Source organism: Panulirus ornatus, chromosome 30 (assembly GCF_036320965.1).
Source record: "Panulirus ornatus isolate Po-2019 chromosome 30, ASM3632096v1, whole genome shotgun sequence".
NCBI classification, from domain to species: domain Eukaryota; kingdom Metazoa; phylum Arthropoda; class Malacostraca; order Decapoda; family Palinuridae; genus Panulirus; species Panulirus ornatus.
In genome coordinates, this window is record NC_092253.1 from 5,921,111 (window position 1) to 5,945,905 (window position 24,795).

At 39.3% G+C, this 24,795-nt stretch overlaps 1 protein-coding gene across 1 annotated transcript in view; it reads right to left on the minus strand.

The window, feature by feature from the left end:
• Positions 1-24,795, minus strand: part of Rbp (RIM-binding protein) — a 293,718-nt gene that overhangs the window by 76,364 nt on the left and 192,559 nt on the right. Inside the window, exons 20-24 of the mRNA XM_071679462.1 lie at positions 24,635-24,730; positions 19,650-19,694; positions 16,738-16,928; positions 8,321-8,564; positions 6,656-6,787 (exon numbers count right to left, since the gene is read on the minus strand). Coding sequence (XP_071535563.1) covers positions 6,656-6,787; positions 8,321-8,564; positions 16,738-16,928; positions 19,650-19,694; positions 24,635-24,730 — 708 coding nt within the window. The remainder of the gene's footprint in view (positions 1-6,655; positions 6,788-8,320; positions 8,565-16,737; positions 16,929-19,649; positions 19,695-24,634; positions 24,731-24,795) is intronic.

The window sequence follows — 24,795 nt, forward strand, 5'->3', positions numbered from 1 at the left end:
TCTTTAACTGGGGGGAAAAAGCCTACTTAACATTGTGAGATTGTCTGCAAGCAAAATTACTATCTTTAAACCAAGGGAAAAATATATATTTGTTTCTCTTAAATCCCCATATTTTGTTGGAGATTTCGTAGAACGGACTGCTTTAAAGTGACAGATTCCACTGAAAATCTGATAGTTTGTTCACATGAAGAGGAGCAGGCGATGGATCCCACTGAAAGTCTGCAACAACTCTCGGCCCCTCGCGGTTACCCTGTCCGTGACGTCAATGAGACTCCGCCCTCGACACTGGCTGCCCTATATTCATTAAGGCCCCACTCTAAGGGGGATGATGCCTGTATACTTGGACCTTAAGGAATGTCAAAAAAGGCAACCATTGTCGTCAGGAAGGTCTGTGCCTACCCTACAGGAGGTAGTGGCGGTGATGGGAGAGACAGGGAGCCGGGTGGGAGAACACAAAGGGTACATATGATCAAGGCTTGAGGGACATGATCACGGCGAATGACGGAAGCTGGGGGATAACAGGAGCAAAATAGATGGGATGGCTAAGGTACAACGCTTGGGAGATAAGGTCAAGAATCACAACGCACGGAGGGCAACTGGAGGGAAGGGTGACACCATTGTGGAGGTGAGCTAGGAGCGTAATTCAACGTATAACAGGGTCAGCTGAGGGTAGAATTAAAAAAAGGGACTCTCAGCATATGGTGTGGATGCAGGGAGCGCTGTGGGGGCGGAGGGAAGGGAGGTATAAAGGGAGTACAACGTGTGGAGGGAGCCGGGGAAAGAGACGTACAGCGTGTGGAGGGAGCTGGGTGGAGGCGTACAACGTGTGGGGGTCGGTATATTTACCTCTCCAACCTTGGCGGGGCATGGAACACAGAGAGGGAGCGTGTCACCATATTACACAACCCGTACAACTTACACAGTATCCTCAAACTGCCGGATCTTGCCTTTCATGATTCTCTTAGGATGACATACTGAAACCTCTTATCATGATTCTCTTAGGATGACATACTGAAACCTCTTTATCATGATTCTCTTAGGATGACATACTGAAACCTCTTATGATAATCAAATAGTTTCATCATCGATGATTAATCTTGCTATAATACCCCTTGAAATCAGACATACTGTCCCTATGAACGCTGAGTGTTATATATATGTATATATATACTCCTGAATTAAGTTTTCGTCTCCCCTTTCCTGTTTAAGACGTATATTTTCCCCTCCAATCAGAGTGTATGTGACACGAGACACGTTTTCCTTTTTATCTCCACTGTCGACCGCACTCAGCCCATAGCTTTTTCTTAATCGTAAGCTTGTAATGTACGATTTCGTTTCCTCAGAATTACTCGCCGATTTTCGTGAGCGTATGAATCTGAAGTTCGAGGTGTAGGAATACAGTATTGTTGTATCGTTTCTTTTGGCGCGTGTGTGTGTGTGTGTGTGTGTGTGTGTGTGTGTGTGTGTGTGTGTGTGTGTGTGGCCTCATCTGCATACATACACTCTCTAGATGTCATATATAATCAACCGAAACCACAGACATCCATTTAAAGCTAAGGCTTACATGGTTTACCATGACCACTTTCTAAGATAGCATGGTTCAGCCCAGCGACATCATGTCGCCCTCCGTATACCACATCGATCCAATTTATTCTATCCCGTGCTCACCTCTCACCTACTCCTGGATGTCCAGACCCTTTCGCTTCCTCCTTCTATCTCCTTCTGACTTTCCTATCCTCCTTCCTCCCTTCACTTTTGACATATACATCATTTTTGTCAATCTCTCTCTTTCCTCATCTTCTCCGTATCTGATAAAGCTCAGCACAACCTGGTCAGCTCTCTCAATCACACTGCTTACTGTTACATTGTCAATCCTTACACAATCACTTAGTCTCACGCCATATATCAACCTATTGCATTTCTCTTCCAACTGGTCCACCCTCCTTATTTTGTATTCAGTCCAACACTGGCAACCACGCAATGTTCTTAGGGCCACCCTACCTTCAAATATGTCTATCTTCGCCTAAATTGACAATGACCTCCTTCGGCACACTTCTAAGTGCACTAAAGACCATAGATCCTTCATCCTGTCACACAATATCCCAACCTCTGTCACAGACAGCGTCTTTGTTACCAAACTTCATCTTACGCGAGGTTCACACTATTCCCTCCCTTTTCATTGACGTAATCCTCATGATTCTTTCACTCTGCCTGGCAACTCATCCCAGTCACGCCACATCCACCATCCTAGCCTCCTACACATTGCTTTGTGACCCTCAATCTCACGCATAACAATACAAGAAACTTTATTTCGTTTTCAAACCATGCATTCTCAGTTACCAATCCTCTAACCTTCTACTGTGTGTAGATATCAAGTATTGTAACTGCATACTGTGTTATGAAAGATTACGTTAAGTGAAGATTATGTCCTTCTTTGTACCTATATCTTCTTAAGAAGTTACTCATATCTGTAAAGCACTATTGCTGATAATTCATTTCTACGCAATGTTAAGTTCTCGCCACTATGAAAGTCATTATTTACCACAAGAAAACACTTTCTATACGAAAACATAAAGTTCTCAATCACGTTCCGGCCTTGCAATTTAACTTAAAGATCTTTTTCATTTCTATACTTATCTCTAGCCCAAATAAATTTGCGCCCATTTCATCCATATGGTGAATATCTACGTCATATAAGAGTATCACATTTCTCCACAAACGTTTCCTGATAAGTAATTCAATTACTTTTATCTAAATCCCCATATTTGTTCGAGTACTACATTCGTCTTATTCACCCCTGAAAAGCCGAGCCTCTCACAATAACATATAAACAAATAGCGTCACATCTGCTGTATGTCAGTCGAAATAAAAGTATTCATGACGTTTCTTATAAGCCAAACAAATGAAAGGGTCTTGAACAACGCCTAACCCCATCTCATTTTCTTTCTATTAGTGAAAAATGGTGAGAATTGCCCCTCCAAAAGATACACAAGATACTTCAAGACTGTATAAGATTCAGCTAAACAAAGGCCAAAAAAAAAAAAATAGCTAAAAAAAATATGTATATATATTCATTTGCAAGATCTCGGCAGTAGAGGTAATCAAGCAAAAAGCAACAATTCATCAGCAGGCAGTAAATGCAATCATATCCTTTTTTTTATAATATTGTGTGAGCAAGCCACCTCATGCGTCCTAGATTTAAGAGGAGCTTGAACAAAGCCGTGAAAACATATGATAAAGCCCACAGCCATGATGTCCCCAATGATCAATGTCTCATTAATCTTACACATCATCTCCCGCGTTGATAAACTCCCCTTCTACTCAATTCTAAATCTCAACTTGAGGCTATGGATGATGGTATACACACACAAAACTTGGATTATATGAAGTGGTGTAGAGAGGACAACTCTATGACGAGAAGGATTGTGCAACATATAAGGGAGGTGGACGACGAACATAAAACAGATTACTTTGGATTTGTTTACAAACAGTCAACTGTGGATTGGACGAAAGAGTGACAGTTGATGCCTAATAAGCTTCTATACGTGTAAAATTCCAATTGGTAAAGAAAAAAAAGACTTTGTAATCAACGCTAGACATCATGGTATCTCTTGAACTCTGAGAGACAATATTGAAGCAACAAATAATATGCTAAAGAAACGATGGACAGTGTAGATACATAGGGAAAATTCGACGGCACATGATCAACATACGTGTATAGGCAACTGTTCTTTCGATCCATATTCGATCACTACAGAAACCTAGATAATACGCACTAATATTAGACTTCATATAATCCAGTTTTCCCTTTTTTTTTTCTCTCTTTCCCTCTCCTCCCTCTTATTATATTAGCATGCTTGAACACCCGCGTGAGGAACAGCGGGTGAAGATGATCCGTTCGTGGAGCAAATGACATCATGACTGGGGGCTTCAAAGAATACGCGTGTGTAGATAGGCAAGCATCATAAACAAGAGGTTTTTAGGCTCCTTAAAATAAGGTCGCCATGACACTCTGTAGTAGTAATACTTACCAACGTAAGGAGCGGCATCTTTTTTGTGTAATACATTGGTTAGAATGGAATAAGTGACAATTGAGATATTGCACATAATCAAAACATAAAATAACAACTGTGCAAAGTAAGAAGGAGACCAAAAAAAGAGATGTTGGCAAATCTGAGACAAGTAAATAGGACTACGAAATGTGGCGAGATGAGTCTTGTGTTTATTTTCTTTATTAATAAAAGTTTCTTAATAAATGGCATCATCCATCAATAGTACTTGGCCTCACTGTGCCGAAGGCTAGCTAACCTCAATTCCACAGGTGCGCCCATCTCATCCTGCTCTGAACAGGAGCAAAGTGTTATGGAGGATGCCTGATTATGTTTATCTCCCTCTCCATATCCTCGTCGATAATCAAACATTTGAACCGTAGCTTTTTAAGAATGATTCGAATTTTAGCTTTATTTCAGCTAGTAAGAGGAAGAGCAGATATTTGAACTGAAGTGGAAGAAAAGGACTTTGATTTAAAATGCAGATAAATTGATTATATGGGGTGCTTTTTAATATAGGGAATTCATCATTTAACAAGGAGGAGAAATCTAATTGAAGTGATGATTAACAAGAGCATAGTGCATTCATATTCCAATCTAGATAGGGAGAAAAGGGTTCCGAGATAGTATGGTTGCAATCAAATACGAAAAGATATGACAGACGATAGATATAACGAGGAATTTCAGTCTATTTGATGGGCAAGGGGAAATGCATACAGGGTGGATTTCTTACGTAGAGGCGTCATGCACCACGACTGTACTACATTGCGACACAAACTGTGACTCCATATCTCGCGGCTTTCTCTGAGTGTATCTTCAGATAGACATCCAATCCAGCCTAAGCATCTCTCCCACGTCATGGCTTTTGACTCCCGCAATCAATAGTCTGAGCCCAACATCTGTTCTATACCCCTGTAGGCAGCAAGTCCATCCCTTTCAAAAGCAACTCCAGGAATAGGATCAGCTTTCAAGAACTGACTCCACGTAGCTGGTACACCCAAGACGAAATTGGTAGATTGAGCTCAACTTGTCCCACAAAGTAAGGCGTTAGATAGAGCCACTCTATAAAGAGGTGAATATAAGTACAAGACATCTATCAATGTCTATGTTTCACAGTAGCAGAGTCCATACAACATTAGAACACCAGGGTCCTGACGAAGCCAACTTAAGTTCCTTTCAGATATCGAAGGCACCAGTTAATCCACACGGCTGAGTCAGTGAGGGGTAGAACAGACCTAGACTTCATCAGGTGACCCCTGTTGTGGGCTTGCCATTGCTGTGACCTACTCTATCAGGATAGGTGAAGTAACACAAGACATCAGAGCCATTTCCATGTGCATGTCATTTAAAAACTCTTCATTAGATTACATTCTGGTTTTAGTTTGAAAGGCTGAAAACCTTAGCAAAGGCGATGGATTTCTATCTCTTTATAAACAACATCAAACTGGACTCATCATAAAGGGTTTTTCGTCAACATTTTTCAAATCCCTGTCACGAAGCTTTGCTACATAGCTTGCAGTTAAGGAAGGAAGGAATCTAGAGCTTAAAAGCTTGTGGATCAATCATCTCCAGATATAAGTCTAGAACTATCATAAGATCTTCGAGATGATACATCACTTCATTTACAGTGACCGTAAAAGTTCAGACTAGTGCTTTAGGAAGATCTCGCCACACAATGTGAACTAACAGCCAGTCTAGGTAAACAGGAAAAACTAAATCAAAATTCCTCCACCTCACTTGAGAATATTCTCGTTTTCTAAATACATTCTTCAGAGCAGTATCATGTGGACCGAAAAACCACCCGTGTTTACAATGAAGTCCACATTAATGATGATGAAATGGGGACGAATATTGTCGATTTGGAAAGGTTCTTCATTGCACCTGCTGCAGATGAGAGATTGTACAGGAGTGTTCCATCACTCGAGGTATCAATCAGCTCATTATATCAGGCAATTAGCATGCAATTAGCATAAGATTCTCGACCAGTATTTCCAGCCACTATATGAGCTCAATCATCCGGGTGAATTGCGTCGGAAAAGATAACAGATTATAAGGATAAAATAGACGTCTGTTCGACATATGGAAAAGAAAAAAAAAAAGCATTCTACAGACAGAAAGAAAAGTATTAAAGAAGGTTGAATCTGAAATTACCTTGAATAGAAGAAAGATAACAGAAAAAAAATCGAAGGTCCAAGGATTTTGCATCTACAAAGGTACACAGTTATAAACAGACTGAGATTGTACATAGGTAGACTTTGTGGAAGGAACAGGATCAAATAGAGTAAAAAATAGGGTTTAACCACTTTTATTTAAGTATTATGTAATCTATAGATAAGTGCAAACTATTTAGAGGCATTACTTCTTTAATACCCAGTTCATATATCATAACCCATTGAGTTTAACCCTCCTACAAGATCAATCTTTCCAAGATATTAATCTTCTCCCTTGAAACCCATCATAGATGCCCACTATTCACCCTTTCCACAAAGACGTCCATAATTTTGAGAACCCCAGGTCGACTCATCAAACCACACTCTATTTGTTCTATCCAGATTATATGGCAAACAACAAGATCATTAATGAGGAGGTGTATCTAGACTACTCACCCTTCGGCAGCGTCCGGAATTCTATGGTGGTGGAGAGGCGATCTTGGTTCTTGGTAGCCTTCTCATCGAACTGCGGAGCTCGAAGGTTCTTGGCACGAATGGTCACACGGTAGGTGGTGCTGGGAGACAGGCCTTGGCGCCAGGTTGGTTGGTTTGGTTGTGGTGAAGGTGTTGGCGTCCAAGACGAGGGATGGTGGAGGAGGAGAAGATGGAACCATGGTTAGTCGTGACGCAGCAATTGTGTGAGGAGAGAGAGAGAGAGAGAGAGAGACATGCAATGCACCGGTCTAATTAATGGGTTTTGATCTCCAAGTTATTGACATGCAATCACTGCTTTTAATTGCTTTCTACAACATGACGTAGTTACAAAACTGATGTTGTGTTCTTGTTGTTGTTGGTTGTTGTTTTGCCGTTTCGTGTGGCCTATTTAGTTATATCAAGAGTAAAAATCATTCAAGATTTTTTTCTCAGACTGCTACCGGAGAGAATGAAATTCCTAAGCACCTAGGTGGGGTGGTATAATATATATATATATATATATATATATATATATATATATATATATGTATACAGACACGAGTGTGTGTGAATACCCCATTCGTCTGTAAGGCCAGTAAATTCAACTCATCAGGCCAATCAGCTGACCGGCAGTGTCAGAAATAAAATATACAAATGTGTATATATGAATACAAATGTGTGTATAGGATCGTGTTGTGCATACACCAAGGCATGTATGAATGGCTTCATGAATGGAATGAACAATGAAATCAGCGAGGTGCACACGTGTTAGAAATTCTGAATGATGAAAAGTTCACTTTTAGTTCACTGTTCACAAGTAGAACACAAATGTTATAAACAAAACCTTTGTTGGAAACAGATGGAAGCACAATATGAAATGATCATGAATGAAACAGTAAACAGATCGTGGAATATACATCAGAGGACAGGTCATATATGTATCATTTGTGTAAGAAAACTATATTGGAAATGAGCTTAAAAAGCCACGAGATGTAGGGGATATGTTGTGTTGCACCCAAGCTGTACTGATGGGTGTTGCAGGTGTGTGACCAGGTGTCATAAGCTCAGGCTATTGTGGATGGGTGTTGCAGGTGCATTAACCGGTGTGATGCGCTCAGACTGTATTGATGGGCGTTGAAGGTGTGTGTGTGAGCAGGTGTAATGCACCCAAACTGTATTGGTAGGTGTTGTAGGTGTGTGAGCAAGTGTGTTGCTCTCAGGCTGTCTGGATGGGCAATGTGACTAGGTATTAAAGGTTAACAAAATGGTATACAAAGATGATGACACATATGACCTACTGCAATGGTTGTAATAGTACAAAGCTACCATGGGTGTATATGATGATGTGACAGTGAAATCACTGATGGTATGTGGTAATGATGATGCTATAGTGTTATCATGACGGGGTGTGTGATGATGTGTTACAGTCATCTCATGAAGAGGCGTGACAGTAATAGTGTTATCATGACTGTGTGTGTGTGACATTGACGGCGTGACAGTGCTCTCGTTATGGAGGTGTGACAACAACGATAGGTGTTACTGTGGTGTCACGGCGATACGTAACCATGATGAAGGTGTGACAGTCTACCAATTTTAAACGCCACGTACCATCGGTACTGTGACGGGTATGACGTCGTAGGTACGTACCGGTGATGGTATGACGGTACACCCCGGGCTTGACGGTGCGCACCTCGACGTTGTTAACACAGACGGTGTGCTGGAAGTTGGAGTTCGAGGGAAGCCAGGAGATGACAGCCGACGTCGACGTGATGGACGAGGCCTTCACGCTGGTCGGGCCGAGCGGCGCGTCCTTCCCGATCACCATCGTACACGCTGCGTCGCGCGAAGTCCGCCGATTCGGAGTGACGGAACGCACGCTGATCCGGTGCAGCTGTGAGAGAGGGAGAGAGGAGTGTCGGGGGAAAAAAGAGAGGTGGGAAGGAGGAGAGAGAGAGAGAGAGAGAGAGAGAGAGAGAGAGAGAGAGAGAGAGAGAGAGAGAGAGAGAGAGAGAGAGAGAGAGAGTAAACGGGTTAATGATGTATACAACACAAAATTGGCTTCATAATAATGATAATGAGGAATACGATATTATGCGGAGGATCCTAATGGTTACAATACAGTGTTGGTATGGGATAATAGTGTTGTCAAGGGGGATGAAAAACAAATGACTGTGAACTATTGATCTTATTTGTGTTTGGGTGTGTGTCAGTCGATTCGCATAGGCTTTAAAGGGAAAGAGGAAGTGACATGGGTGGGAAGGTATTGGTGAAAGTGAGTGAGCCTGGAAGAGAGACTTGTGTGAAGAGATATCAAGAGAGAGGGTGAGTGTAGCATGGCAAAGTGTGAGAGTAAAAGAAGCCACGGGATTATGGTATGCGTGTTGTCTTTAAAGCGCGTAGAGCAAGTGTGAAACTCAGCGTGTGGATAAACTAGTGTGTGTCAGGGTGTGTATGTCTCGCTTGCATTGTCCAATACCCATGTTACATAGTGTGAGTGTGTGTATGTGTTCTACTTCTACAGTGCACATAGCCTGATTATATGTGCATCGCCAGCATATGTATGACTATGTGAAACACGCATCACCTATTGCAAGAACGTGCAAACCTTACGTGTGCGTGTATAATAGTTATAACAATGTCAGTGACTGTCCAAGCGTACATATGTTTATGTAAACCTAATACTGCACGTATATACCTGCATGATAGGAAAAACAGAGAGCAAAGGCAGGTGTTTCAACACATTTTTCTCTTTACATAAATTGTAAAACACGTTTTACCTATGTGGTGGTTATTGTGCCGACTCCTCGGCACCGGTGGGTAAAATGTTATTTTGCCAACTACAGTGATTTTAGGCACTGTTTGTTCTCCCTTACGTCACCTTTAGGGTACATTGAGGCAGGAAAGGATCGGGAGGTCGTTGTGTTGGAATCCCCCTCTAGGGGATTAGGTAAGGTTGTTTGATATGACTCTGTTAACCTGGCGTGTAGCCAGTAGAAGCTATGAGGGTTCTCATGCGACCCTGGTGGACTTGATTGGAACTGACCTCTTCGCTCATCAGAAATGAAATTTGTGTCAAACTCGATGTCTTACGAAAATAGGTAAAGTTGATGGATCAAATATTAGATGGGACATGAAGGTGAATGTAGTAGTTGGCAAAATCCTCTTTCGTCCTCTGGTTCCGACTAGCCAGCAAAATAAAGTTTATATATATAAACTTATACAGTATCAAATATCATTTCAGTTCAAATACAGAATATCATTCTCAGCTACTACGCACTTTCCACATTCAAACAAATACGATCTTAGGACATCAAAAACTGTGGCTAGTCTAATCATCGAAATGGTAGTCTGTTAATTAGGTAGTTACGTACTATGAGGATCTCGGGCTCCCCAGCTTAATAAATATTACATGATTCAATTTATAATCTAATTAATTCCACGAATAATATACATTAAGTCGGGCAGAGGGAATGATTTAATCGTTGTCAGGGAAATACGGTAAAAGGATGAAAACGAACACGAAAGTAGGAGGAAGGTACGACTGAACTACCACCACGGAAATCTGTTTAGAGAAGATAACAATGTCACGAAAATACAGCAAGAAAAGGTATCACTTATCACGAAACTTTATCAAGAGAGGCATGACTTGATAACGTGAAAACTTGGTAAATAAGTGGAAGTGTTACTATCACGGAAATACTGTAAGAGAAATCCGTATTATTATACCATCATATTTTGGCTATACGGTAACACAGCCAAGCGAGATTGTCAAGTATGCTAGCTTATGGTTAGCAAGAAGGGACTAAGGTATACTAAACTAAGTTAAAGGACATACTAAGTTGAAGAACACTTCTTCAGTAGCAAATGTTACATTAACAAACAAAAAATCGGTAAAATTCCATTATAGCTCTGTTGTTGTACAAAAGAAATAAATTTTTCGGGCTAATAAAAAGACAAATGACGAAGTAACTGATTTTACCGCCGGAAAAATAATTCATTACGTGGTATTCATAACATATTGTGTAATATAAAGAATCTTCATCCTAAAAAAAGACTTTCTTGTGACGTCATATTGGACGTGTTCGATTCGCTTATTACGACGTGAGACTAGGCTTAATATATGTACAGCGATTTAAACGTTATGGGGGAAAATAACTTTAATCAAACGTTCAATAGTATAATGCACAAAGACAAATATTCCCTTAATTCAGTGGGTAATTCAAGTAGTTGTAATCGGTAAGAAATACGAAAATAGGAACGGAATCGAACGCAACCATAATGGCGGTCATGTTTACCCAACGTCAACAAACCCTGCAAGCTTGTCGAAATTTGTGTAAACACACGAATTGTAAAGATGCAAACACGCATCAGACATGCAATGCCTCGAGGTGTAATTATTTCCATCCAGATACACTGTGATTAGCTTAGAAACATAGACCGATCGACATTTATTTATTCCTATTCCCTACGGCTGCCATAGATTAGCAGATATTGTCCATCGAACACGTTGTAGCATCAAAGTTTCAACTGAATACGAATAAAGAGAGCTTTTGGGTGTGTGGTATTGTTGGCTATCTGATCAAATTCTCACCTTGAGGTTTGGTACGGGAACTTCATGACGAGTTCGCTGGCTGGCTGGTTGTTCGGGCTGTAGGCCTATCGTCAGCCGGGATCATTGCAGTAGCCTATGTCAAGTTTTAAACACCACTCGGAAGGACCTGAACACTGTTCTTCTGGCGATAGTGCTTAGATATAACTTTAATGCCATTTTCTGTCTATATTACACGGTAATTTGAGGAGCCACCACTTGACGTCCGCCCTACACCTGCCAATGATCCACACTGAACTTGCTAGAGTCGTTGCTTTGAACGAGGAATCGGAACTGCTTCGCGATGTATGAACTGTTTCGAGGCTTCGTCATTATCTTGAAGCGAACAATGATCTCTGCCATTCTCTTTTCATTTTCTCTACTTCAGAAGATTTTGATCGAATGCTTATCTTACGGTTATTTAGATCAATTCAATGATTACTTTGATGAGTTTCTTAGTTTCCCTAACCATTGCTTAAGCAGCTAGTCTCGAAGAGGGAATGGTGATTTGATTCAAACTGAATCGAAAAGTTTATAATGAACTCTCTTCGAGGCCTTTAGGCTCAAGAACATAATATAAAGCACCACTTGGGTAGCCCTACGCGATCCGATCTTTGAAAGAAATCGGGTTTTCAGCACAAAACACATCGGTTGGATGTTAGGGAATCTTAAATACCCTCATTGATTAACATTTGTATGATGATATTCAACATTCTCGACATTTAGAGAAATGAATCTTTTGTTCCACAGATATTCGACTCCAAGACCTCATGAACCTTCGAAACCCAATGGTGCGGAAGGTTCTCCATGGCTGACACAAATACTAAAGCCTAAAGGGTAACGGTACAGTCCAGGGGTACAACAGTACGATCCCTCAGCAAATGCTATACGACCTTCGAGCACGACAAGACTATCCTTGAGTACGACGAAGTGAATGAATCAGTGTCGTTGTCCTTTCCACATTCTAATGACGTCATGATTCCACACGTTTTCTGTGGTTACTGGCGTTCACACAGAGAAAACCATCTGTCGGAATATGGTTTGTGTAAGAGGAGGTGTTTGGTGCGAGTAAGGGTGTTTAATGTGTAGAGGGTGTTTGGTGTGTGTGAGTGTGGGGATGGGGAGTATTTGGCGTGTATACTGGGGTGTCTGAGGTGTGTAGGGGTGTTTAGTATGTTACGGGGTATTTGGTGCGCGTGTATGAGCACTTGGTGGGTGGAGGCGAGCGTTTTTTGATCGTGTCTCCCTCTCATATAAGCACATCTCGGAGTTCGTCACACATATACAATAAAATCTTGAAGAGTTTATTAATGCTTATGTCATCACGGTGTCCCTTTAGGTACGCAGCATGTCCCTTTCAAAGCAAACCCCAATGGCAAAAGGATGATATTTACATATTAAGTGAGAGATCTATAACAAGAGCTTGAAGTATAAGTAATAAGACGATTCAGCTCGAACGACACATAGGTAACATTAGCGAAAAAAGCATGGGATGCTCTCTCTCTCTCTCAAAACCTTGCTACATTTGGACCATCAGCCTTAACTACTTGAACACATCTTTACGACCCTTAGGTGGAAGCATGAAGGCCAGGCGTACGACCTGATCCTTAAGGGAGATGTCACAAGCTAGGCCATCTCATCCAGAGATCTTACTCGCTTCTTACTAATACATTTCGAGACATTGTCGTTCAGCCCTGCAATAACATAAACAAGCTGGGTGTATCTTCTACGCGATCTTGCAAATCCTACGTAATGAGCATCGCAATATCTGCTCCCCCCAAAATGTAATAGACTTTCAAAGGTGCCTCATTCATTCTTTGTTCTGTGTTGCTCCCGCCCTCTACCTGTTTTACAAATAACACTTCGGCCATTGCTCTCCTGAGCTTTTTGCGTGAGTACAAGGAACTTAGGCCTAGACCTGTGGCAAGCGACTGGCTGTCCCTTTCCCTTAGTTTAGGTATGTAGACCAACCCAACGAGAATTCACCGTTATGACACCTCCTCCTCCTCCTCCTCTCCCTGAAGAACGAAGCTGCGGGATTCTTTTCCTTTCTTTTTTTCGTCTTTCCCTCTTCTACTGACCTCTCTATCCTTATAAACCACATCCACAAACAACTGAGAAACTCAAAGTAATATTCTATTCGTATATTCTTTATCTTTCATTCTTCACGTTTTCTTTAAACCGAAATGGTTACCACTAGGAAATGTCTCTGCCTGCACCATGTCGGCTACCAAAGGGAGAAAAAATAAATGAAACAGACAGAATAGATAAAGTAAAAGATCCTTGTCAGACCAATGCGAACTTCCGTGTCAATGTCAACTAAGGAAAATATCTATGACCTTCCAGATCTACCCAAAATGACTGTAATATTCTGGAAGAGATCTTAATCCCTCTTTATGTCAGCCTGGAACGTAATACAACCATACTGGAACTCAATGTCAGATAAACTAGCATCTCGCACGACCTCATTATTTTCTAAGACCGAATGTCTTATGCTTTAAAAGAAAATTATGTGAAGATGTTGATATTTATTTTGGGGAAATAAAGAGCAGAGGCTATTTCCAGCCTCGCCTGACGAAGGGATGATAATCCAGCGACACGGTCCCGCCATGCAAGGTTGACGCACAGCCAGTGTGTGACCTGGCTGGCTGGTTCCTCCAGACGGTGGAATAATGTTGACCAAAAACAGATCGACACCGACCATACGTACTTCTTAAAATCAGATGCATATTTACGAACTCGCATATATATATATATATATATATATATATATATATATATATATATATATATATATATATATATATATATCGGAATTACGTATGAACTACAGAAACCGGGAATGGTATGTTAAATAATCACATTAGTATTGCATCTTGGAAGAACGTTTTTCTTCTAGACTAAAAACATTATTGACTTTCGCCCGAAATTTAAGACGTATGGAGAAACTACTGAGTAATGTAATAAAAGTTTTGTAAAGCACATTTTAGATTCACTCCCTAAATTAGCGACTCTTTAGCATCGGGAATATTGTGAGTTGGAATTACGATTCGCCAATGGGAGGTTTTTTTCTTTTCAATATTTTCCCATTTTTTCCTAGGAAGATTAACAAGCTGATTGGCAATGTTCTATCTTTATCCCAGGATGATTCTGCAGGCGATAGGTTGGCTTACACTATCCTAACATAAATAAGAGGTAGATCTAATTTTCGTGATGATTAAATAGAAAATAAATGTCTGTATAGGATGACTGAATAATCGATTGTGGTCTGTTTCCTAGAATGACAAAGAATAGAAGGAAAAGACACACATATTCTCTTTTTTTCATCCCTAAGAAGATTACGAGAAAGGTCGAATCTATTCCTAAAAAATTTTCTTTTTCAAAAAAGTTCAGAAATGGTCTAATTCTCAAGGAAATTGTGGAATTGTTTTGGTTCCTTTTCAGACAGAGGAGGAATGATTGAGTGAAAAGGATGACAGAGACGTATCGAAGTTCGTCGGGGAATTCGGACAATCACACACACACACACACACACACACACACACACACACACACATTCATTCCTCCTCGAAATAGCGGTGCATAATCAGGACAACGATCGTCAATAATACGCGATAGCCGGCACAGTCGGAATGGGATCTATCAGCGAATGTCGTCCTTATTTAGCAAGGTTATAAAGATGAGAGTCGTTTGGAGGGATCTTTCCGGTTGTCATGGTAACAGGCGGTGTTGCCAGGACAACGAGGCTCATCTCGTGCACAGTTGGCGGGGCTGACGGACAACAGACAACGAGATTGAGCTGGCAACGATGACCAGAACGGCCATTGTAAACAGACGCTGATGTCTGCTGCCCAGATGGTATTGTATACATGTATGTATGTATGTATGTATGTGTGTATGTATGTATGTATTAATGAATCTAAGTAGGTATGTATGTATGTATGTATGTTTGTGTGTATGTATGTATTAATGAATCTAAATAGGTATGTATGTATTATGTACGTATGTATGTATTATGTACGTATGTATGTATTATGTATGTATGTATGTATGTATGTTTGTGTGTATGTATGTATTAATGAATCTAAGTAGGTAAGTATGTATGTATATATGTATGTATGTATGTATGTATGTATGTATTAATGAATCTAAGTAGGTACATATGCATGTATGTAAAGACGTACGTACATATGTACAAACACATGTAAGTATGTAACTATATATCTAATCATGAAGTATGCATGCACGTATGTATGTATATGAAATATATATGCATGTATACATGCATATAAGCAGGGGGATATATTCATATGCACGCTTGTATCCATGTATATATATGTATATATATATATATATATATATATATATATATATATATATATATATATATACAAAAATACTTTACAATTATAATTCATTTTTAGCAACCATGAAATGAATGCATGAATGACCCACGTATGTATGACGAGGATGTATGTATGCCAAATACACTAGCATTCATATATGCAAATCTATCTACACATGAATAGAATATATCAGACCAGGAATTATATGTGCACGAATACACGACAGAATTGAGTAGCCTTGGAGCCACTGGCTGCCCCTGGATACTGGGATTATATTCCCACGAGACCTTTCACAAAGATGGCCTTGGGATGAGATGATGATACACAGATGTGTGTCCTCACAAAGATATGAATCGCTTCATGAGAGTCACTCTATTGGCAAAGATCGTAAGATGGAAGGTACTATAAGGAAAAATGATAATTATAACGAATTCACTACCTCTTCGAATCGATCTTCCTTTAGCATTACTAAATGGAGTTCAATACCTCTTCGAAACTATCTTGTTTTAGCAACATCAAATTTCATGAATGTGTCATTGTTCTCTTAACTTGTGCTGATAACTGCCGAGGTGAATAGGTATGTGAGAAGGCATATGGTTCTCTGGGTGTACGAGACATTATGAGTGTGTTGTTAACGTGGTGTGTGGGAAAGCGAGAAAGCAAACGTTTTACATTCTAAAACGTTTTGAGAAATGTGAGTGTAGTGTTCTGACGCCTCACTGCATTAGACAAGGTGACTGTATCCTGAAATTAATCTTTTAAAAGGTGATCTATGAAATCTAATTGTGAAAAATTTATCAAATTACATTGGGAAAAGATTTGAGATGGTTACCATTCCTTCTCTCTATGGGATTACTGCCAACCACAAAAGAGGAAGCTCAAAGCAATAATAGAAGCAGTGTGCCAACATGGACAACTACGAACATGTAGTTTTCCTTATTTGCTTTTCATTTCTTAAAAAAAAAGAAAGGTCACTCACACAGGTGAGAAGCGGCATCAAAATGAAATAGAAAAGAAGAGAATGAATTCGAAAGTCACCTTACCCCCAAATGTGTTCTTGCGAACCATGATTAGAAGATGAGGAGCCACATAGAAAACAACGGACCTCCCGTCCACCACCACCAACTTACCTTAGTCGAATCGACGCCCTCGACCAGCGCCCTGGTTCTCTCCGTCGCCCGTACAGTGGTTTTCAGAAGCCCGTTGACGTACACGTGGTAAGACTCGATGGAGCCCGGTGGCGCCTCCGGAGGGGGATTCCAACCAATGAGGATGCTCTTGTTTAGCTGTCGTTCGAGGGTGAGCTGGACCGGCGGTGGGACTAGCACCGAGAAGAAGAGGTCTAGTTAAGAGAAGGGCTGTGTCACTTGGCTAGCTCCATGCATGTGGCAAGCGGGACAGCAGCAGGCAGAGTGTCAGCAGTAGCGACAGCGGTAACAGCAAGAGCAGCAGCCGTAACGGTAGGAGCTACGTAGTTAAGACCCGTAACAGTAAGAGCTACGTAGTTAAGACCCGTAACAGTAAGAGCTACGTAGTTAAGACCCGTAACAGTAAGAGCTACGTAGTTAAAACCCGTAACGGTAAGAGCTACGTAGTTAAGACCCGTAACAGTAAGAGCTACGTAGTTAAGACCCGTAACAGTAAGAGCTACGTAGTTAAGACCCGTAACAGTAAGAGCTACGTAGTTAAGACCCGTAACAGTAAGAGCTGCGTAGTTAAGACCCTTATCTTTTATTTCTCTTTTTTTTTTATCTTTGAGCAGCCGCAAAAAAAGGAGCAGTTGGTTGGCATCTTTTCGCTATATAGCCATAACAGACAAAGAGAATATATATATATATATATGTACATATATGAATGTGTATATATATATATATATATATATATGTATATATTGGAAGAGCAGGCTACGCTACCGTACGGCCGCAGCGGGCTCGTACCTAGCCGGCTATATTATATGAACACCCATGCATCGCTGACCCACTTAACCCATTAAAAAAAAAAAAAGATTTTTTTTTTCTTTTTTTTTTTGGTCAGGCATCCACACTACGCCCATGACATACCCGGGGGGTAGGGGGGGGAGGGGGGCCCACAACCACCACCCCCCCTGATCTCATGACCCTGGGCCATTCTCTAGCTCATTTACATGAAAAAAAAATAATAATAATGATAATAATGATAATAATAATAGACTTAAATGCAAAAAAAAAATTTAAATATATATATATATATATATATATTAGATGAACAAGATCGTGCAATGCAATATCCGAGACACCAAAGATGCTCTTTGAAATAAAAGAGAAAATGGGATGTCCGCAAAAATGCCCATTACTTGTGTACTGTGAGGCTTTTTGCCATCTAGGCTACAAAATGACTAGAAAATTACAGATTCCATAACAGGCACACAACAAAATGAGGCAAAGTATCAAGGCATGTTTAATTTCTTTTGCCATACAGTCAAAAGGGGGGGGAGGGGAGTTGGAGGGGGGGGGGGGGATATCGGGTGGGCGGGCGGGCTTTGGGGAAGGAGGGAGTCACGTTAATAAGAACAAGTAAACTTTAGAGTAAAAAAAAAAAATAAAATAAATAATAATAAATAATAATAATGATAATTGTAACCTTCTATCACCAGAGAAAAATTCATGTACCCCACAAAACGTACTCTACAACTAAGATATAAACCTCTACATCACAAATGGGTCTACACCAAGTAATGATAATTGGTAATACTGTTCTACTGTCGTGATGCAATGTTACCAATGCGGGTAAACAGACAAATGATTAGATCTACTACATTGTGTGTGAGCGAGAAGTCGATGGTCTTGGAAAGGTAACAAGGACACTCTCTCTCTCTCTCTCTCTCTCTCCTCTCTCTCTCTTTCCTTCGTTCCTTCGCTCTGAAATCTCATCAAATTCTTATTTTCCACCCCTACTGTTTTCCCTATTTTCACTCGTACTTCCTTTCGTCTTTTGTGTACAGTTCCAACCTTCCTGACGCCACATATTTCATACCTGCTTACCTAAAACCTTGATTCGGATTTACGCTACTATTTCTTCAGTGTCTTTGAGTCTCATTTTGTCTACCCTATTCTCAATGTCTCTTTTATAATCATCTGACGACCCCTTAACATGATGTACTTATTCATTCCACTCTTCCTCGTTGACTTCATTTTTCATTCTATTTTTGATTGTTTTTCAACTTCCTCTTTACATTCATTCTCCTCACGTCTCATTTATCCTATTTTTTTTATATATATTTCATTTCATCTTCATCGCTTTCTTCTATCCACTCATTACATTCGTTTACTAAAGCAGACTTTCTCTTCGTGTTTACATCCCTTCTTACACCAAATCATCTCTTCTTCTCCCATCTCTTATTCACCTTCATATCCAGTTATTGCACAGGCCTTATCACATTAAATGATTTTTTTTCTCACACTTACTCTCCCTTGTCTTAATACCCTTCTCGTTCTTTTCATTTCACCCTCTCTCTCTCTCTCTCTCTCTCTCTCTCTCTCTCTCTCTCTCTCTCTCTCTCTCTCTCTCTCTCTCTCAGTCCATAAACATGCAATCTCTCGATTTCATGCATCACACTTGACAACACGTAACTCACGCAAGTTCATTCTTCGTAATCTATATATATATATATATATATATATATATATATATATATATATATATATATATATATATATATATATATATATCTTTTTTCCTAAGGTAAGCGCTACGCGCAGCCCTTTTAATAAAATTCCGCTGTTAGCTCACATAAGTACGTGATTTTCCTCTTCCTTTATCCAATCCACCTCATTCCTCCTCCTCCTCTTCCCTTCTTCCTTCTTCCTTCCCTTCCTACCTCCACTCTCCCTACTCACCCCTCTCCTAGAAGCCCACACGCAAAAAGTATACACTCCCTCAACAACACACGTTAACACATCCCCATGGAAACAATCTCCCAGTTGATTTAATCTCCCCCTCCCCCATCAACACAACAGACCTTCGACTTTTCGCTCAAGCTGTAGATGCTCGATCTTCGACTTACTTTCTGGCTTACTTAGCAGCTTGCCTTGAGCTAGCAGACGTCTCTCTAGAAAATTTTGGCATTGTATCATTAGTTTGGCTTGATTAGGAAGGTGCTACATGTGTCTATAAATAAGTGGGCCGCGATGATAGAGAGGTGCAGGAGAGCCCTGGCTATCGTTAGGGGCTGTGAAAGAGAGACAGATTTTCGAAGTCGTATCGGCTTTGCCTACACCGTAGCCTCACGAGAGGTTTACTTAAGTGAGCAATGCAATTTAAGTGATTTAAGTATTCACTGGAGAAAGTAGGTAGTGAGCGATGTCACAATGCCTTGTGTAAATTATATCCTAAACTTTTCCGTGTTTTATTCTCATGTAATGTAGTCATCACTGAAACCCATGGTTTAAGAAGAGAGACGATAGCTCGAGGTGATAGTTCTTAAGATACGACTCCTAATCTTTGCTAGACATCTGGTTTGATGGATTACTGCAAGCTGAGATTTCTCTTCCAATATTTTGAGCCCCTTGCTCGTACAATATTCATGTATTTTACATCCTAAGTGTCCAGTTCGAACGAAATCTAAGGAGTTAGTATCGAAAGAGCGGTTCCGACAGATTTCTTCAGGAACGAGAACATTATCTCTCTGTCTCTCTCTCTCTCTCCAACGAGCATTTGGCTAGCGAACAATCGTCCCAGCAAAGACAGGCAGAACTCGCCTCCACACCTCTCATCATGCGGTCATGACGCAACTGCCAACACGAGAATCGTTTGAGTACGCTCTTACCAGATCCTTCAAGGCCATACCAGGTTATTCGACGTCAATGTAAGTCTTAATGGTATTTCTTAAACAAATAAGGTTGTATACAGGCGTTTTAGGTCGTTACGGACTATTCAATATAAGTTCAGGGTATAATCGCCTATTCAAGCGATTCAAAGTCGTTGAAAGACCTCATAGATGTTATAATTGTTTGTTATTACAAGGTCTGATGATGGATAATGTGAGGTTATTGTAGAGGATATGATGCTCCCATTCCTCTATACGATTTAGAACTCCCAGACCTTCCTTTGTTTGGATGAAGACTTTGGTCTCAAACGAGGAACCAGCTTATTGCGGAAGTCCATGTTACACTTTAACACAGTGAGGCTAGGTTGAGGATATGTATGTGGGTAATGTTACCAAAGCTGTCAATACCTCATTGATCCTGTTGTAATGGGATTGGAGTAATGATGATATATAGACAAACTCTGTGGTTCAAACATCTTAAGTTCACTGAAAATCTCTCATATTCACCTCAAGTCGAAAAGCATCTCAATTTTGGTCTTAAAAATTCATAAAGTTGGTAATCTATCTGTTGCATCCAGATCCAAGAGCTCCATCTGTCCTTTCGATAGGTAATGGAGTTTTGAACTGGAACATAATTGTATCTTACTCGACAGGGAATCCAGTAGTGTTAATACAGTTTACTTCCGCATGAATTATATAAGTTGGGTAATCGTATGAGGATAAATATTAAGCGTTTTAGATTCTGGACTCTGCCAGTTTCTACGTGAACTTTGAACTTTTGGCAACAAAAACCCATGGTGTATTGTTTGTATATAATTTGCCTTGCATTTCAGAATCCTCTTTTCCTCATTTATTATTATTATTATCATTATTATTATTATTATTATTATTATTATTATTATTATTATTATCATCATTATTATCATTATTATTATCATTATTTCTGTTATTATTATTATCATTAGTAGTTGTATCATTATTATTATTATCATCACCATTATTATTCATATTGTTTTTGTTATCATTATTCGTGTTGTTATTCTTACTTCATCACTATCATCATTATCATGATATCATTAGTATGGTATCATTATTATCATCATCATCCAATACTCCATCTGTATCACTCAGCTAAACATCATCTCATCGCAGCATTTAGCAATTTGAACAAAAGCTTAGAAAATTAGTTCGAATATCATCACCCATCTTTACCATGTATTATCTCTCAACAGACTCTTTGATTTCGATTATAATTACTATCAATTTTTTACGGCTGATAATTTTCATTTTCAACCCTCTTCTTTCGCCTGTTTCAGTTAGCACTTACTGGTATGGAAGTGGTACCTTGAAGTTAGAAGCAAGTGGCGCCTCTCCACGTTCCTTGTGTCATCAATGGTCAACATTACAGTGTACTGGCTAATAATTAAGTTCTTAGAAGTAAGTAATCATGGCTGGAACTCGTGTTCTAAGTCATACCATAATATACAGTGAGGATAAGTCATGGTAAAAACCAGAAGAGGTTAGCAGAACTAGATAAAACCATGTGTCTTAGCTCGAGCCGTATCTATTACAATATTTATATACTGATTCTCAAAGGATCGCTACTCTGATTAATCTAAATGCCAGGGAGAAAGACAATAGACTGAATGTATGGTAAGATTAGAATCAGATCACTGGGAAAATTTTACGTGAATCCTCTGTCTTCAGTTTCAAAGTAAACTCTTAAGCAACTGAAATGCATGCTTACAAAAGAAGAGGAATTATGACAATTGTGATAATGATGGTACTAATCATAATGATAATGATGAATGATATCATTAATAATAATGATAATAATAATGATAATGATAATAATAATAATAATAATAATAATGATAATAATAATAGTAACAATAGTAAAAATGATAAAATGATAATAATATTGATAATGATAATGATAATGATAAAATGATAATATTGATAATGATAATAATAATGATAATGATGGTGATGATAATAACAATAACAACAATAATAATAATAGTAATGATAATAATACTAATAATAATAATAATAATAATAATAATAATAATAATAATAATGATAATGATAATAATAATAATAATAATAATAATAATGATAATAATAATAATGATAATAATAATGATAATAAAAATAAGACTGAAACCATTACAAAATAAGAAACGATTGAAAGCACTCGCCTAGATAAGCCTATATAACTGATAAAAGAAGATATCTGAATCTTCACTGAAATCAGATAAAGCTTTGACACAAATGAGTATCAGGTAATGCAACCACTTAGCAAAGAAAAAAAAAAGTGATGAGCATAGAGTCCTTATACGACCCACTGAGGCTTTGGGGGTACTCGACGCTGCATAATACCAGTCGGTTTCCAAGGTTGAAATATCCGAGATTGTGTCAAAATGTTATCTATCCTTATCTGCTTACCAATTCTGAGATTTACCACTAACTCCTATTCTAGGATTGACTCAAGGACGTGTGAGTTGAATTGGGCCTATATAGACACGAACATTATCTCGTGGTGATAAAGGGTTTCTATCTATCTCTCTTTCTCTCTTTTTTGTCTCTCTCTCTCTCTCTCTTTCTCTCTTTCGTAGATGCATCACACCAACTGTAGCTTGCCTAGTGCTGTGGGGTCGTCTAACTAGTTCAGGCCCCTGGATGAGCTAATGCCAAGCCTTTCCCTGAATTTTGCTTCACATCTTCCTCCACCAGTGAGGTAAACATTCGCACTGTGCAAGTGAAAGTTAAACTTTATGACTCAAGTGCTTGTGTAACGTAAACTTAGATTTCTTGAACTTTATAAATACGATGAAAATGAAGGCAATTTTACACTGAGAAAATATGATATCCTTCAGTTCGTTAAATCTAGAATATCACCATATTTTCATATACTTTACAATTGTGACTGTTGATAAAGCTTCTCTAATGCCTTATGGACGAAAAAAGAAAAGAATAAATCTTTGAATATCTTAGATACAATTTTAGGAATTCACCAACGTACAGTGAAACGACCTAAAATTCGTGGCGATTTCTGGACGCCAGAAGGTACTGGTGAAATCTTTGCGGAAGGCCTTCAGTAGCTTATCCAGCGACGGGTGATGAGGGGGGACAGGGATGTCAGTGGTGGGAGGAGGTCCTTTTGAGCCAAGGGAGCGCAGAGCAGCGAAGGGGAGCGTCTAGACAAGCTATCTTTAGATAAAAGTATGGGGACGGCCAGCCATGTATGTATCTATATATATAAATATATTTACATATATATATATATATATATATATATATATATATATATATATATATATATATATATATATATATATATATATATCAAGCCAAATAGACACTAAGAGTTCTCGGGAAGAGCAAAATTGCCTGCTGTGCACGATTATACAAGAGTTGCAAGCTTTAGAAAAAAAATATATATATATCTATATAATTCATCCTGTGTCAAAGAAGTGGTTCTGGTTTGTCTTAATCATCTGCAGCTTCCTTCTTAACATCCTAAGTTGACTCTTATCTTTTTTTCTTATCTTTTTTCTTTGACTCCTTCGAGGACATGAGTGACAGCCAGTATCATTTCCTTGACCAGTGAATTTGCCACTGGTTTTCTCAAAATAACCTTCTCATATGAATCATAAGTATCTCACTATCTTTCTTTAATAGGTCTTATATTTTTTCTATTTGTGCTCTCCAATTTCCAGATAAAAGTGAACCTCTAATTTTGTACTATAAGAAAGAGGGACTGCTCTATCTTACTTAATCTAGACTTTAGATCCAATGAAGATTATCACTAACTTTGAAATAGGATGTTAATTGATCCCCCAAAAGTTCAAATAACGAAGTTATCTTTTCTTATGGGTTTAACTCTCGTGCAACTTCTTGTTTTTCTTTGGAAATGAGCCAAAGTCGAAAGCAGCAGTCTCATATGCACATAGATGTAACTCTTACATTGAAACTTTAAATGATTCCACGAGATTTGACCGAGTAGCAAATTCACCAAACACAGGAAAAGTCACTCGATTATCATCATCCCAAAGCAATTAGAATAAAGGAGGCAATCATTGTCAACCGTGGCACTCGAAGGAGTCAAGTCCATTAGAGTTGCATCTTCGAACAGAGTGAACCACTTGGATTCGAGATAACCAAAGCTTCGAATAGAGGCAAAAAAGAATATGAAAAAACGAAGCAGGAAGAGTTCCTACCATGCTCTCCGAGAGTTTCCTCGTCTTCCTCGATAATGTCCTCCAGGTCAATGTTGCTGGTGAAGGCGTTTTGGCGAATCTGGTTGCTGGCGAGATCTGCGGAGGATGGAGAGAGGGGAGGGAAAGGAAAGTAGATTTTTATTAGTAACGGCAGACTCAAT